Source organism: Leguminivora glycinivorella, chromosome 12, assembly GCF_023078275.1.
Source record: "Leguminivora glycinivorella isolate SPB_JAAS2020 chromosome 12, LegGlyc_1.1, whole genome shotgun sequence".
Classification (NCBI taxonomy): Eukaryota; Metazoa; Arthropoda; class Insecta; order Lepidoptera; family Tortricidae; genus Leguminivora; species Leguminivora glycinivorella.
This window is the reverse complement of record NC_062982.1, coordinates 13,813,214-13,830,515: the sequence shown is the minus strand read 5'-3', so window position 1 is coordinate 13,830,515 and position 17,302 is coordinate 13,813,214. Positions and strand designations below refer to the sequence as shown.

General features: G+C 39.7%; 4 protein-coding genes across 5 annotated transcripts in view; 1 reads left to right on the top strand and 3 right to left on the bottom strand.

Moving 5' to 3' along the window:
• Positions 1-4,697, top strand: part of LOC125231687 (ADP-ribosylation factor-like protein 4C) — a 92,156-nt gene extending 87,459 nt beyond the window's left edge. For both annotated transcript variants that reach the window (XM_048137210.1, XM_048137209.1), the window contains one exon: positions 1,459-4,697. In XM_048137210.1, coding sequence (XP_047993167.1) covers positions 1,533-2,162 — 630 coding nt within the window. In that variant the 5' untranslated portion in view covers positions 1,459-1,532 and the 3' untranslated portion in view covers positions 2,163-4,697. The remainder of the gene's footprint in view (positions 1-1,458) is intronic.
• LOC125232003 lies at positions 4,219-9,758 on the bottom strand. The gene is made up of 4 exons (XM_048137611.1): positions 9,751-9,758; positions 7,861-8,739; positions 5,363-5,561; positions 4,219-4,308 (listed from the first exon to the last, which is right to left on the bottom strand). Exons 1-4 carry the CDS (start codon positions 9,756-9,758, stop codon positions 4,219-4,221), a joined length of 1,176 nt encoding a protein of 391 aa, XP_047993568.1.
• Positions 9,759-9,932: 174 nt separating this feature from the next.
• Positions 9,933-16,282, bottom strand: LOC125231991. Its single transcript, XM_048137599.1, has 6 exons — positions 16,079-16,282; positions 15,498-15,665; positions 14,892-15,125; positions 14,425-14,580; positions 13,205-13,358; positions 9,933-11,991 (listed from the first exon to the last, which is right to left on the bottom strand). Exons 1-6 carry the CDS (start codon positions 16,151-16,153, stop codon positions 11,819-11,821), a joined length of 960 nt encoding a protein of 319 aa, XP_047993556.1. The 5' UTR covers positions 16,154-16,282; the 3' UTR covers positions 9,933-11,818.
• Positions 9,943-11,543, bottom strand: LOC125231990. The gene is made up of 2 exons (XM_048137598.1): positions 10,539-11,543; positions 9,943-10,356 (listed from the first exon to the last, which is right to left on the bottom strand). The coding sequence occupies exons 1-2, from the start codon at positions 11,541-11,543 to the stop codon at positions 9,943-9,945; spliced, it is 1,419 nt and encodes a 472-aa protein (XP_047993555.1).
• Positions 16,283-17,302: the final 1,020 nt, after the last annotated feature.

The window sequence follows — 17,302 nt, the reverse complement described above, 5'->3', positions numbered from 1 at the left end:
CATTTCGCTACTCCACCTGCTCCTTTCGCCTCCCGCAATTATTTTTACACGGGTGGGTGCTGCGTGTTTTTGATTTTCGGGGGATTTTCAAAGTACATATTTCTAAAAAAGTGAAAGTAAAAGTTTGAACTGGTAGGGTAAACGCCGAATACTAATTAAAGTTGAGTTAAGTTTCGGACTTTACCCAAACAAAAAATGGGAAATACTGCATAGATATACCCTAATACATAAACTCAGCTTTCCTTCAGCTTGTAGCATTGCCCTTCATTAAGCTTTTGACTTAAATGTTAAATTCAAAGTTTATTAAGTACCTACAGTCAACCAAAATCTATAAAGCAAAGCTTAGTTAAGGGTATTTAAATTAAAATTTCCATTGACAAAGAAATGTTAATAAATCAACTTGAAAGCTTTTCTTAACTGGTGTATTTAGTTGAATAAAGCATCCACTTGTACCAATTACGTACGACTCCAAAGGCCAAAAGGTCTAAATTGGTAAGAACTTTTAATCAAAGCTACTTATTTTTGAAAGGGTTCCATTTGGATATAAATGATTAATGATGTTCGGGTAGTCGCATTATTGGTTTATTCATTATTTCCGAGTAAAGTTAATAATATAAATATACGTGTGTAACCGCTTGAGCAAAAGTCCTCTAAACATAGGTTTGGTACTTACCTACAAGAATAGCAGCAAACGACACGACGACTGCACATAAATACACAGCTAAAATCAAGGATACCTTAACTTACTGGATCATATACAAAAACATACATAGTTTTTGCATACATCTGCATCCACATGTATGAAAACCCTGACAAGAGCATAACAATTTCGCCCCGCACCGAAATCTCTTCGTAATTATTTATCGAGAACGGGTAAATATAAATTCGAAACCGTGTTTACCCCATTAGCATGTGCCTAAACCACTGCTGCTGTGAACTCAAGTTTCTTTCGAACTCCACAAAAGTCAATAATACAAGTAGGTAATGAGTATTACTTACTTGTACGATTGATTTTTAAACCTACTTATATGCCTAAATCAAAAAACGCCTTAATCATTTTAATTAAGGTACAACGGGACAATTACGACTTCAACTACTCGATTTTTAATTAATTGACCTGCTGTACCTTAATTAGATTACAAAAATTAAGGTACAGCGAGGCAAATCTCGACTGGGGGGAAATCTCGACTGGGATCTGAACTGGTTCATTTTTCCATGTTTTACAATGTTTGCATTATTAAATAGAGTGTCCACCGGTTATATATGGTAGGCGTGTTCAGTAGATACATGTAGAACTCAACATTATTGTGTAATAATGGAAAAAATGGATCAGTTACAATTGCCCCCCCCCCCCCCCCCCCGTCGAGATTTACCCCGCTGTACCTTACAGCTAACACTCACTGCAGTCACTGCATCATATACCTACTTACGAGTAATGAATTGTTTTGTTTATTTCAGGTGAGTTCGTGTTCTCCTCGTGATGTTGCGACCCGACGAGAGCGTGAGATAGCCGCCTCGAGCGGCGGCGCAGCATGGGTGCGAACATGGGCAAGAACTCGAGCCTGCTCGACGCGCTGCCTTCGGCGCAAGGCACGCTGCACGTCGTCATGCTAGGCCTCGACTCCGCCGGCAAGACCACTGCGCTCTACCGGTTAAAGTTCGACCAGTACCTCAACACGGTGCCCACTATCGGCTTTAACTGCGAAAAGGTTAAAGGCACTATAGGAAAGTCTAAAGGAGTCAACTTCCTCGTCTGGGACGTCGGGGGACAGGAGAAACTCCGGCCGCTGTGGAAGTCGTACACGCGATGCACGGACGGCATTATATTCGTACTCGACTCAGTCGACGTAGAGCGTATGGAGGAAGCCAAAATGGAGCTGATACGGACGGCGAAGTCGCCGGACAACACGGGCGTGCCGATCCTAGTGTTGGCGAACAAGCAGGACCTGCCGGGGGCCAAGGAGCCGCGCGAGCTGGAGAAGCTGCTCGGGCTGCAGGAGCTGGTGGCGTCGCCGCACGGCTCGCGCGACGCGCACTCCTGGCACGTGCAGCCCGCCTGCGCCATCACCGGCGAGGGCCTGCACGAGGGCCTCGACGCCCTCTACGAAATGATACTCAAGAGGAGAAAACTCGCCAAGCTACAGAAGAAACGCGTCAGATAAACTAGCCGCCTCACACACGTGGCTACGATTATCAACGTTGTGATGTTACAATGTTAAGTATTATAATGCTCATCGCGTAGATGTTGTCTGATATGTCCGATGTGTAACACCAAATATTGTTTTACTGTAGATATGAAGGAACGTCTTATGAAAATATTCCATCACAATGTTGCTCAAGTATATTGAACATTTTGAAGGAAACGAATATTTTGATAAAACTATTACTACTAGTCATTTTCTTTTGAAAATAGCTAGGTGGAGAAAACGAAATTTAATAAACTAATTATACTGTCAGTCGGTCTACTAGATAACGCCCACGGTTTTACAACCGAACGAAATATCTTGACAATCTTGACATCTATGGTTGTAATGAATGAATGACCTTTCTGAATGCTAATACTTACCTACATGACTGGAATTTAGAGCAAATTAATTTTCATCGCCATTATATATAAACGCATTAAACGCATGCAATAAGCGTTTAATGCGTTTATATCTGAATCGTAATTTATATCCCCCTTTCCAAACCAAATTCGTTCAATGTTTTCCTGAAAGTCAATACATTTCTGACTATTAGGTATAGTCGAGGACGAGCTGCAGACTTTTAATCAAATATAAATATATCTACTTACATTACATTGCAGTTTTATAAATAGTAGTTACACTTAAACTCTAGAACTTTTAGTATTTTCCCTATGCCGACAGCTTTTCAGCATACAGATAAAATAACTCTTGGTATTTTCTGTCCCATAAATAATATTTTTTCACCAAGAACTACAGCTAAGCTTTTATAGCAGAAACAAAAGTGATCAAGTCATAGTCCTAACTACAAACTATAATTACATGTGTAATGTCTGTCGATAGTGTCGATGCCCTTCGATATCTTCAGTGTCACTGTTTTCATGTAGACTTCATTATTAATTACCTATCAATCATGGAAATGTGATGTTTATGTATAACTTTCAAAGAGGCTTTTAATGTTTCCATGTCGAGACTGTCGAGAGTCTTCTCTATGTACATATTAAGATGTAAATAAACTAATTTGGAAGATAATATAACGAAATTTACATGGTTAGATAAGTTTTGCGTTGTTAAATAAGCATTTTAACGTTTGCGCGTTTAGTTTAAGAAGCATAAAATAATCATGATTGTGTTATTATTATTTCATTTAGCCTGTTTTGTAACTGGTAGCTGCTTCGAGCCACTGGCCGGATAGTTTGATCAACCAAAGTGCAATTGAAAATTAAGTGACCGTCTCATAATGTGGACCTCGTCATCATAATGCACAAATTTTACAATGTTGGTAATTTTTGCAACACCATTCATCAGACCATTATTTATACTGTGTTGAAAGAACATTGCACAAATAATCAGCGTAAAGGAACATTAGGCACGTCAGTGTATATTACAGCTCTTAGCTACCTGGCACTTTATCTCACAAAAAACCTGTGGCCCATTTCACAAAGCTACAAGTTATACAAATATAAATCGTTTCCAATATAAGTACCTAAGTAACAAGTTCAAAGGGAACTTCCGCTTGTAATTTTTGTAGCTTTGTGAAATGTGCCACAGGTGTCAAATATGGCTGAGCCATCCCGCCTTGCCCCTATCTTGTAGATGAAATTTGATGATTCCCACCTGACTTTGGTTATTCATTAAGCATATCTGGATCGAGAAGATTCGCTGATATTTTCACCACGAGGTGACAATCGTCAATTTGGGGAATTACGGGTCTTTACACACACAACACTTTTTGGATGAAAGTGAGGAAGAAACCCTTATACTTGTCGGTCATAGCTTTAATAATTTACCTTTAACTATGTATTTGTGAAATTGTGATGTTGCATGCCTACAAGGTTGTTATACTTCACCTGCAGTTAGAAAGAAATTCAGTTGGAGTTTCAGATTTAAACAGTCAGGCCCCATAGCCGTTTCGTAACGCGAAACGAAATAGAAACGCCGCAGAAAGGTAGTCTAGCTCTGTCGCGCCAATACGCAAGAGCGATAGAGATAGATAGCTACGAAAGAGATATAACGTGAGCGTTTGTGCCTTCGGCTACGCGCACTGTACTGCACTTGCAGCATAAGAACCCTTTAGGCATTGACACCACAATTTTTCGCCGGTGTAGTTGTAACTGTTGCTAACCTGCACACATACAAAATTATATTTACGTTATTAAATTTACGCTGTTTAGTAATCTAATTATTGTAATTTAATTTATTTATGGAGTGACTCATGCAAGTGTTAACATAAAAGTTAGTTTAGGTCTTGCAGATTGCATTGATGTAAAGCTTTTACCAGATTTGTTTAGTCATGAATGTAAATATGTAAATTCCAAGTAGTTTTTCGTCAATACCAAGAAACCAAACATTTTTATGAGTAGGAAATGTAAATTTTGTTATTTAAAGTGATTTGTTTTATTATATTATCTATCTATATTATATCCAATTGTATTTTGTTTGATGGTGGAATTAATAGGCTATATGTAGGTTGTTTTCGTATTGATTCCCCGTAAATAAAATCTGTTTTCAATAAAGAGTGTTTAATTTTAAAATTAATCTCTAAACCTCTTCAAAATATAAACACACATAATAAACGCAGTACAGCGCCATCTATTTCCATTGTCTGAAATTTTATCTTGAAACTTCTGAATTCTACTACGATCGATGTAATTTAATTTAATTTAAACCGATTACATTTTAGTTTCAGACATTTTGTGCTTATCTTCGCTAAGAGCTTGTAAATAATTAGCTGGATCTTCATTTTGTGTCCAATCTGTGAACAAAGCCAAGTACTCCAGCTGAGCTTCAGTGAGAGAGCTGCGGTCGTTCGCGGTGCGAGTCCGCGGCAACTGGCTCATTCTAGATTTTGTTCTCGGCTTTGGTTTGGCTGCTGGGAGCGACACAACGTCCAGACTATCTTTTGGCAAGCAAGTACGCCTTAGCTCCTTCTCCAGCCGACCAAAAAGACGTAGCTCTCTGGCAGCAAACCTTGCCTTTTTCATTTTAATCCGTTCTAGCTCAATATAACGTTCAACGGCTTTCTTTATGTCATCGCTACATACTTCATCCAGACGTTTCCAATAATCCATATAGCTGGACTCTAAAACCTTTGCTAAAGATACCAAGTCAGTATTCATTGGTTTTTCATTCAATACCTTTTCATAGCAATATTCTAAATGTAATCCCATTTTCAATACCTCCAAAGATCCAACGCTCTCGTAAAACATTCCATTGAGGATTTTGTGGAACTTTGCCTCGATTATGTTACATCTCAAGTTTTCTCTCTCCAGCATATCTTCGAATTCTTTGATAGCGTTAACAACTGAGAAGCTACTCTGCTGTATCAAGGATTTCAATGACACTAGCTCTTTCTTTAAGGTGGTCACGTAAGGTGAGCTGTAGATAACGTAAGTCAGGTAATTCAGTTGTTGCTTTTCGATAGACTCAAATAAATCCATCAAATCATTTGGTCGCTGAAAGTAAAGAACCGGGGCGATAGGATTTCCAACGCTTTCTTGTTTTAGTTTTTCAAATAGCACTGTAAACGGATCATCATCAGTAGAATGTCCTAAATCAAACCCTTTCCTCTCTATTTCGACCGATCTTGCAAAGTCTCTGTGATTGGCTCGCCATGTGGGCGGAGATAGGTAATAGAGCAGTCTGCCGTATTTTTGCTGCACACTGTATCTATAGTCTAAACCGACCAGCCTTGACATAATGTAGAACTTATCATTCGCGAGACTTTGCAGTTCAACTTCCTTTGAGTTAAGTTTCATCTTGAGTTCATCCCACTTTCTCAAGAAATCCATCGATTTGAGGTAGTCTTCGGATATAAACGCATCAAAATATTGGGCTTGCTCCTTACATCTTTGCACGCTGATTTCATATGTTTGCAATTCTTTTCTCGTATTAGATTGAATCCTCAAAACGCAATCTTTTATAAAACTAGTATGATGTCGAATTTCAAATAGACTGTTTAATGAAGACCCTAGTGATTTATAAAGTGGAACGTAACTGGACAACGATCTTCCATTCACATACTCAAAGAATTTTGGGTCAATATCAGTCAATCCTTGAACTTCGTTAGGAGGAGATTCAACGTGCAAGCGCCTCCGCAGGTCTGTGCTCACAATTTTATATTTGTCATAAATGTTGATTGCTAATCTTGTTTTGTGTCTTTCAGACTCTTGTCTTTTTGAAAACAGTCTGTATGGTAACAACAACACATCATTCTCCAACTTCTTTACAGATAAAGGCTTACTTCCGGGTAAAGAATATTTTTGTAACGAGATATTAGACGGCTTCCTTTTGCTTACGTAGACAGGTAACTTAGTTTTTTGGCGAACAGTATTAGCAACAGGATCTGATTTTCTAGCATAAACTTTAGGTTTCCGAATGTCAATAATAAACGAGCGCATTTCGTCTTCCATTTTAATAACTGAACATTAATAATCATGAAATCAAGATAAAAAATACATAAATACAAGCCAACTAGATTAACTACAGATGTCTTTGAATATTTATTAACAAGTTAATTCAAACCATAAACAGACTTGATACGAATATTAACCCTTTGAACGGCAAGCTTAATAAGTGTCATGACGCTGTCAAATATAATCTTCATGCTGGTAGTTACATTTACAGGCCTTTAATCCAACTACTGGTATTTAATAATGCTAACTTCAGCATCATTCGTTACAACAGGTATTACAATGAATGAATGACCGGTGCGGGATGTGCTGGGAGTACTGATGTGCCGACGGAAACTTTCCAAAATTCTGAAATTTTCACATAAGAAAACTTCGGAAACTTTCTATACTTTGTATGGATGGGAACTTTCCACTTTATAAATTTAAATTCCCTTTATTTTTCGTGAAATTTTCGTGAATTTTTCAAGAAATTTAAGATTTTTTTGGAAAGTTTCCGCAACTTGCACATCACTAGCTGGGGGTGGGGTGTTTGGGTAGGATAAACGGCGGCCAAAAGGAACATCCATTATTTACCGCCTACGCTGGATGTTCAAAGATCACTCAAAGAATGGAGAGGCATCCATTCTAAGGCTGGTTTAGAATATTCATAATACGTTTTCAAGTAAGGTACTGGATCTGTTCCTTCACACCACTCCGTAAATAACAGCAGACCCTCTTTTTCCTCTTCCGTTATTCTCTTAAACGTTTGAGTAACTCTTTTTTCGCCCATTAATGCAGCCGCCTTTCTTTTTTCAGCCAAAGCTTGGGCTTTTCTCGTTTTTTTATCAACAAACTTTTTAAATTCAGGTCGCCTATATGTTAGTGGAGGCAAAAATGCCTTATGCATAGCGTTCGTCATTTCTTTAAAGGCTCTCAGTTCTCTTTCTGCTTTGTATGCATTTCTCATCATAGTCAAATCCTGAGCAAAGCAGTCGTTTCTAGCTTGGTTTACTATTTTGAAGTCCAGGGAATCAAGTTTCAGATTATAGTCCTCGTACATTACTTCCATGATTTTCATAGGATCTTTTAGATTTTCATGATCTTCATCACTGTGGCCAAAGACTTCCTGGTATACGAACTCTATGCATATTTTTAGCTTTAATGTGTCAGGGCTAGCAACAGAATGATAAAATGGTTCATTCAAAATACGGTAAAACTTTTCTTCGAGATGTATTTCGTTTAGCTTTTCCCTCGTTATTTGACTATTTATGCTATCGATGTAATACTGGAAATATTCAAGCTCTACTTTTGTAACTTTCTTGAGTGTCTTAATAGAACGCATTAGAAGTTTAAATGGATCACCAGTTTTAGCCAATTGTAGTAGATATTCTCTACTTTGCAACTCCATTGTGTTAAAGAGGTGCATCATCTGCTCAGGCTTCACAAAGTACAAATGAGGAGCTAGAGGACTACTCAACTCTACCTTAGCTTGCTCTACCATCTTATCGATATCCGCAGATTCTGCTATCTCGTCATCTGCTTTAAATTTATCGGTAACAAATAAAATTGACTTATTCCTATTTGCCATCCTTCGTAGATTATCATCGTATTCTTTTCTCCATTCAAGTGGAGCCACATAAATCAAAAAGCTGCGATATATCTTTAAAACTGATCTTATGGCATCCAGTTTGAACAAAATGTTATTTAATTTTGTTATAGATGAAACCAACACAAGAAATTGATTATTCTTCGCGACGAGTGCATTATAAGCAATTTCTGCAGCTGCTATTTTAGCACATGCCTTTTTATAATCTTCAGTAAGAAACTTTTGAAAGTTTTTGATGTGGCTTTTTAAATTTTCTACAATCTTATCGTGTTCTCTAGTTTCATCTACCAAAGTTTCATCAATTTTCATTATCAAATCTCTTCGATAGCCTATTTGTTGCCGAAACATGGCGTAATTTTGTATATTTTGAACGTATACTTTGATATCATCAAAGCTTCGTAACGGTCGACCTTCAATGACGGTGTAAAATTCCGGGTGGATTTCCACCACTGCCCGCACATCGTCGGCTGGCTCCTCTATGAACAGCCGTCTCGAGATGTCCCTCGTCGCCGCTATCTTCACATTGTCTTTCAGGTGCAGCGGTTGAGACAGTCTCTTCCTAAATATATTTTTTTCAACTCTGTCACTGTATTTTATGTAACTGAGTAATTTTTCGGTTCTAGGCACACGAAATGGTCGACTAGCTTTTCCATGTTCTTCCTTTAATGCATGTTTTCTGTTGGCAAAGTAATATTGGGTATTTTTCACGTAACGACGTCTGAAAACTACATCGAGTGTTTTTAAAGGGACGAGGGGCTTGCGTTCTTTTTTTAGACAGTTTCTTGTGGACATTGTTCTCGTAAACAAAACAAATAACAGTAAAATACAGAAAATAAGTCGACTCAACTAGAAAATATCAAGAAATTGAAAGCTTCATATTGATTACCAAATGTCACAACTAAAAAATAATTCTTCTTTTGACATATGAATGGTAAAGTAGGTATCACGCCTTTGATGAGCTTTTTAGAGTTTCGTTGTCAGCTAGGGCTTCCCTTATAGGTTCACTTCGCCGTAACCATGGCTATATCAGTGCCGTAAGCCTCTTAGCGACTAGCTCAGTGAATATACAGTCATCAAAAATTACAACTTGGCATGGGCGACTATTTACCGTGCGTAAAGGACTGGCGCTGATATTCACAAATACACGAGGAAATGTCAAACACAGCGGCGGCCTTTAGAAGAAATTTGACGTATTTTTCTACGCAGCATTATTATTAAATTAATAAGACAACATAGAAAATGCATGCCCGGAGATACAGATTAATAAAATAAACAGTACCAACCAGTACAGATACCTACTATTAGGTTTGTACCTATTATTATTGATTGAGGATTTTATGAAACGGGGGGGGGGGGGGGGGGGGGCTTTCACTATCAAGTAATACTACTTAAATACCTACTACCCTTAAAAAATTAAAAAATAAAACACTCGCATAAACAGAGAAATTGTAATCATGTTGCAATATGATCTAGGTACACCATTTTTTATGCAATAGAAATAGTAGAATTATTAAAAAAGTAGATGGCACACCAACGATGGGACAGAATAATGCATTGCATTTGCACTCACTTGTGCATGGTGCATTGCTTTGGTGCGGTGCGACCAAAGCACGGAGACCAAAGTAATAATGGAAACAATAAACCATCGTTTAAAATGACATAGATCTGATTAGATCTACTTAACTGATTAGTTAAGTAAATATGCAGAATTAACACCTTCGCTATAGAAACCTGATTTGTTACATTATATAGCTCCTCATAATTAATAATAAATTTTCCTTCTTGTTGGCTCAAAAGAAGACTTTAATCTTCTATTCAACTTGTCCACGTCTTTTAAAAGTTTCGCTGCTTCTTTGGCTTCTTTCATGTTCTTTATTTCATTCTCATATATTTCTTGCTCCACTGCTTTCACAAGGTTCAAATTGTAAGTGGATAAATCTAGCATTAAATTGTCATATTCGTTTTCCAAAGCCCTCGTCATTTCCACAGGGCTGAGATTAGTTTCATTATTAGAAATTAGTTGTTCGTAGGCATATTCAACGTAGTTAGATACTTGTAACGCACGTTCTGAAGACACTATGTACCTTAACTTATCGGCTAGAATTCTGTAAAATATTTCCTTAACTTCAATCTCACGATTTTTATTAGTTACGATCATGGCTTCGATTCCATCCATCTGAAATTAGTTAAAAATTGTATATTGAACGGACATTAAACTATTTTAAATTTTAATCATTATAAAATAATTTAAAAACAACTAAATTATAAATTGGTGTGTATTGTACTCGTAGGTGTCATAAAATTTTATCTAAGTAGGTACTATGAATTTATAAAATATCTAGCACATCGGGAACCTACCTTCTTTTGAATAAAATCTAATTCTCGGTTTAAAGCAGCTTTAAATGCATCTCTCGATTTTAGCAATTTATTCTTTTCAGCATTCAATTCCTCTGTAGCAAGTAAATAATTGAGATTTTGGTGTTCTAACAAATCAAACATTTCCAAAAGTTGCTCAGGGGTCTCAAAATACAATTTTGGAGCTGAAAGTTTACTCAAGCGCTCTTGAACTATGTCTTTATTAACAGGAACGAAGATATTTGGATCCATTACTATGATTTCAGTGTGTTGTCTGTCCAGTTGAACATTGTTTTGTTCCTGCCACAAGATCGGTGCAGCTGTATGAAGGAATTTCTCGAACGTCAGCAATATTAGTAAAGTTTCGTCGATGTACTGCAGTTTTGACTTAAGAGTTGCCACCTCGTAATTTGCTTGTTTGTGTTCTTCAGTCTGATTCACCAGATCTTTTGCCAAGCCATCGGATTTTTTCATAATAGCAATCGTTTTGTTATTATCATCAGCCAAAAATTTGTCGAAACTTTTTTGACAATCAGCGAAATGTGCAGACGCGGATTCGTAAATATTTTTTTCATTTTCCATTTCTCTGTCTATCCTCAACATTTCATCGGTTAAAAATCCCTGAAGAGTCCTTTTTAAGGCAAAATTTTTAACATCTTCCTTGTATTTATTCATAGAGGTGTTCGGTCGAATTTTTCTACCTTCGACGAGTGAAAAGAATTCGGGATCGACATCCAAGATGGTTTTGACATTATGATCCGTGTCATTTTTTTCAATCGGTGGCAATTTTATACCGAAAACTGCTTTGCTCGATTGTTTACGAATTAACTTTTTATTTGGCGTTCTGTCCATGTTGCTCACGGCAGACTCCAAGCGATAGCACTCGCTAAAGAAATAAACGATCGATAATGCCATAGTTACCGATGCTATTTGGCTATTATAAGAATTAGAGGACTTTTTGCTAATCCGCCTATCTACGTAATTACAGTGATCCCCGTATTTTAACATTTATTAATTTCTCTTAGGGCATCTTAAACTCATTTGATACATCGGTAGGTACTCATCAGATCATTTATTTCATAAATATGAGGTAATATGTTAAACTACGGCAACAAGACATGCCTACGCAATAACTAGGTTTAAAAAAATATTACAAAAAACGTCAGGAAGAACTTGACGTAGGTAATATGTACAGTATGTGCTAATTGATCGCGTGTAGCAAACCAACGCCTGCACTGGCTCTGGTTTTATAAAACCAAATGATAAACAACAACAGGCATATTTTAATCACTGTCAGAGCTACCGCTCTGCCGATCCTGGTCCTCTTCTTCTTCGGTCTTCTCTTTCTTGACCAGTTCCCAGGGCATCACGGGCAGAGGCTCCACGAAGGAATCGTCCACCTTTAACTTGTACAACAGTCGCGGTGTGAAATGATTTGGAAGAGGCCACACCTTCTCTGTAAGAGAACAAAGGTATTAATTTTATTATACCATAATATTTTTTGTACATAAAATAGGTACGTGACTAAAATAGGTACAGACACAGACACCTAAGGAATGCACCGTATTTCAAACTGGGGGCGCCCCGCTCTCAAAACGCTCATGTGTCCCCTTAAGAACTTGAGAACCCTTAAGGGTTAAGGAAAATTGATCAAAGCTAACCCAAGATGACAAAAAAATGGCAGAAAATGAAACCTAATATGCTCAAAGATAGATCGCGTTTCGTTTCCCTGTGAAATATTGTCAACTTGGCGAATACACTGTCGTCTTTTCTTATCTCTCTACGAATAACTCCATGCATAGCACCTTCACTCAGGATGGGGAACATCAAAGATAGTCAAATACTAAATAAACAACAGGTCAGCTGGCGTCAGTCTGTATCGTTACCGTGCCTCGCAGTTCACATCCACGTGACATAAGGCATATCCGCAGTAATAAAGAAGTAAGGTGGTGGGCAAACTTTTTTTCAAGGGGGTGTTTTTACTACAGTACCTACTGGCCATGTGTGGTGTGACAAGACGGGATAGGATTCGGAATGAGCATATAAGGGGAAGCCTGAGAGTAGCGCCAGTGACAGAGAAGGTGAGAGGAAGCAGATTAGCACGGTATGGTCATCATCATCATCATCATATCAGCCGAAAGACGTCCACTGCTGGACATAGGCCTCCCCCAAAGATTGCCACAATGACCTGTCCTGCGCCACCCGCATCCAGCGGACTCCTGCGACCTTCACCAGGTCATCAGTCCACCTTGTTAGGGGCCTACCCACGCTTATCGCCTTCCGGTACGCGGTCGCCACTCGAGAATCTTTCCGCCCCAACGGCCATCGGCCATCGGTTCTATCGGTTTGTCCAAACCAAAGTAACCGATATAGCCCTCCGAATCGCTATACTTAAGTGGCAGTGGGCGGGGCACATTGCACGGTATGGTATGGGCATGTAATGCGGAGAGATGAAAGCAATGTTATAAAACGAGTGGTAAATATGAAGGTGGATGGCGACAACGGTAGTAGAAGGCCTGGAGGAAAATCTGCTGCGCCGACCCCAAATAATAGGAAGAGGACAAGAGAATGATGACTGGCCATACCATACACTGTGTTGAAGGACGGAATAAAATCTTTTCGTGGGCGGTATATGGCACACCACTGAGTCATCATTGTCATCAACTTACCGAAGTAAAACTCGTGGTCCTCGACGCGCCGGTGCAGGTGTATCACTTCTCGCAGGTCCAGCGTGTGCCTCGACTGCAAGAGTAGGTCCAGCAGCGCGACTTCGGGTAACGCGTTTATCTTCGGGTCTGTCACGCTCATGCCTTGGAACGACAGCTGTGGGATGATGAAATTATACGGAAGGATAAAGTATACAGTGCTTCTTAAATTGAATAAATAGGTAAGTTGTATCTTAAACTAATCTTCTCTAAGAGCGCTTTTCAAATCGAATGATATGGGTGTACCAAAGCAGGTAGGGGACACCGCAGCACCGCACCGAGGCAAGTTTTGACAACGTCGATTTTCGGCAACTAGTTCGCAATAGTTTGCATTTGGTAGCGACCGCGCAATTATCCCACTACAACCTTTGAAGAACTATGAGATGAAAGATACACAGAGTAACTTATACTCACAGTATCATCAGCTATAGCCAGTTTGCACAGCAAGGCGATCTTGTCGAGGCAGATCTTGAGCTGTTCTATGCGCTGATCGAGGGGCGCATTCATGTCCAGCAAGCCCACCAGCGACGGCGACCGCGCAATTATCCCACTCCAACCTTTGAAGAACTATGAGATGGAAGATACACAGAGTAACTTATACTCACAGTATCATCAGCTATAGCCAGTTTGCACAGCAAGGCGATCTTGTCGAGGCAGATCTTGAGCTGTTCTATGCGCTGATCGAGGGGCGCATTCATGTCCAGCAAGCCCACCAGCGACGGCGACCGCGCAATTATCCCACTCCAACCTTTTAAGAACTATGAGATGGAAGATACACAGAGTAACTTATACTCACAGTATCATCAGCTATAGCCAGTTTGCACAGCAAGGCGATCTTGTCGAGGCAGATCTTGAGCTGTTCTATGCGCTGATCGAGGGGCGCGTTCATGTCCAGCACGCCTACCAGCGACGGCGGCCGCGCCATTATCCCACTCCAGCCTTTGAAGAAATATGAAATGGAAAATACTCGTACACAGAGTAACTTATACTCACAGTATCATCAGCTATAGCCAGTTTGCACAGCAAGACGATCTTGTCGAGGCAGATCTTGAGCTGTTCTATGTGCTGATCGAGGGGCGCGTTCATGTCCAGGACGCCTACCAGCGACGGCGGCCGCGCCATTATCCCGCTCCAGCCTTTGAAGAAATATGAAATGGAAGATACACAGAGTAACTTATACTCACAGTATCATCAGCTATAGCCAGTTTGCACAGCAAGGCGATCTTGTCGAGGCAGATCTTGAGTTGTTCTATGTGCTGATCGAGGGGCGCGTTCATGTCCAGCACGCCTACCAGCGATGGCGGCCGCGCCATTATCCCGCTCCAGCCTTTGAACAGGAACTACGGGATTAAATACAACTTGCAATGACTTTAGACCACCTGCTACCTACTCAAACTCACTAGATGAACTTTTGGGTTCAGCCAGCTGCAAAGATAGGTGCAGTGGAAGAAGAAATGGGACAGCAGCAGCGAATGCTAAATTCGGTAACAGACGGTTTGGTGCAACCGACCCTAAGTATTATCTATAGGCAGCATTTTAGCAACGGCAATTTCTTGTTTCCGATTTGTTTGAAATAATTGTAATCCTATTCGTCGCGGCCTACCCACTAAATTCTCTAAAATAATGTACGTCGAGGAAGGAAATAACATACACTTTGTATAGAATGATAGACCATTAGAAGCTTGAGCCTCCGGAACAAGCCCCGGTCGGGCTTCTCCTCGGGCTCCTCGGGCCACACGAAGGGCTCGCCCTCCGCCTCCGCTTCGCGGGCCGCCTGTCGCAGCGCCTCCAACTCCTCCGCATCCTTCCGTTCCATAGCCTCTATCCAATCCACCTCCGTTTTAAACAGGAAACGGAGTAGGCGGTGCACCGTGTCTTCTGAGCCCTATGGCAAAGGTAGTACGGTCGAGAGAGGATGATACCTTCACGGCCTCTAGCCAAGAGCACAAACGATACACAACTGGGTCTGTCGCGCGAATAGTGAAGAGCGATTAACTGCGGCGAAACAGATCGTCATCGATTGCACTCTCGGCTACAGGCCCTGATGCTTTAAAATCAGTAAGAGTATGAATAGGTACTAGATAGAGATTTGAATGATTTGATGAGAAGTACTGATTAAAAGTGATAGCATTTTTGATCTACTTTAAGTTTAACTTTACACTTATCTACGTAGTATGTATGTAACTATGGGTAGGTATAGAAGCTAAAAACTCTACATGAATAGGTAGGTATTAGGTATATAAGCGAGGCTACTTACTTCGAGAATATGGACGAAATAACTGTCATACACGAGTAGCAAACCGGTTACTTTAATATCACAGTAACCTGCATTCACTGTATCCACCGTCTTGCCGATTTCCTCTATCATTGCTTCCCTTGGTGCCTTGTGGTCGCCAATGTATATCATTCGTATACCGTAGGTTTTCTGGGAAATAATATTATGTCTAACTTATAAAACTCATTCATGTAGGTAACTAAGTACATACATACATACATATTATCACGCCTGTATCCCATAAGGGGGTAGGCAGAGGCAGAGCACATGAACTACTAAGTTTCAGTGCCACTCTCTCTGCCTAAGTATACAGCAGAAACACACTCCTACGTAGGTCTGAAGCTTTTCTTTATGCGATAGGAGGCAAACGAGCACACAAGTCGCCTGATGGTAAGCGAACACTGCCGCCCATGGACACCCGAAACACCAGAAGGGTTGAAGGTGCGTTGTCGGCCTTTAAGCTGGATGTACGCTCTTGAAGGTCGTGTCTGTCCGTTTAGGTTAGGTTATTAGGTTTTCATATTTACATACCAATGTTCACAATTACAAGTGAAACTACTAACCAAGCCAAGTCTCTCGAAGTTCTCTTCGACAACATGTAAGACCGATCTTGTGTCAAGTTCTGGCAATAAGGGCATTTTTATATGTTACCAATTCTAACCCCATTAGTAAGCAGCTTAATACATAGTCAGTTTTTATCCTAATTATTTGTAAATAAACACAACTCGAAGAAGCGAGGTAATGTCAATCGCGTAACTATGGCAACCATAGACATTAAAAAAATACAATACCTACAATCTATGATGGCTCGATGGCAACTAATATCGATCAGTAGATATAATAAAGGTGAGAACTGACATGCGGGATTCGCGCGAAAGCCGAGGGCAAGCCGAGGTTAAGTCCAAGAATCTTATATACATGGATGTTCCACGCCGAACATTACTTTGAAGCCAGAAAATTTGACCTTGAATTACGTCACGCCGGTCTTGCATCTCTTTCTTTAGGGTGTCCATGATTAAGCATACATTAGGGATATCCCGCGGAATTTGACGTATTACATCTCTCGACACAGGCTTAAAACCTTTGAACCTCCGTTTTGACAATATTCTCAGCTTGATATGATATTGATATGTGTTAAAATGTCAAATATTAATATTAGCGCCATCTATCTGAGCGTACCTACCCCAAAGGTGTATCGCCATCTAGCTCACCGTACCTTTTTCTGTATGGTTTTGAGGTACGTTTTTTTCTTAGACTTTATCTGTCTATACGGAGTTACATAAGTATTTGTCTTTTACTAACTGACACCTGTGGTTATTAAAGGTCACTTTAAACCATCACAATAATATTTTGGTAGTAACTACTGGGAAAACTAATCCCAGTAGCTATCACCCCCGGTGTGGTAATTAACAATGTGGGGAAATTCCAGTAGTTAGGACAGGTAAAAACTTGGTGGTAACTAGTGGGAATAGCCACAAAAATATGAGGGAAGTATTTGTCAATGGGGAAATAATGAAATACTAGGACGTTTTAAAACAGTATCTTTATTTTTAAGCGCCGCCCCAAATCTCAAGGAAGGTGGTTCTCAATTCGTACGTATTTCAATTCTCTTCGCATGTATATATGTATCTCAATTTAATGTTTATGCCACGATATATCCGTCGTTACTGGACTGATTTTTAAAATTTCTTTCTGTGTCATAATCTTCAGGCTTAAAGTGCAAATCTGCAAATTGTCGAACGCTCTGAAACATTTCCTTTTATCGGTACAATCGACAGCCAACAGCC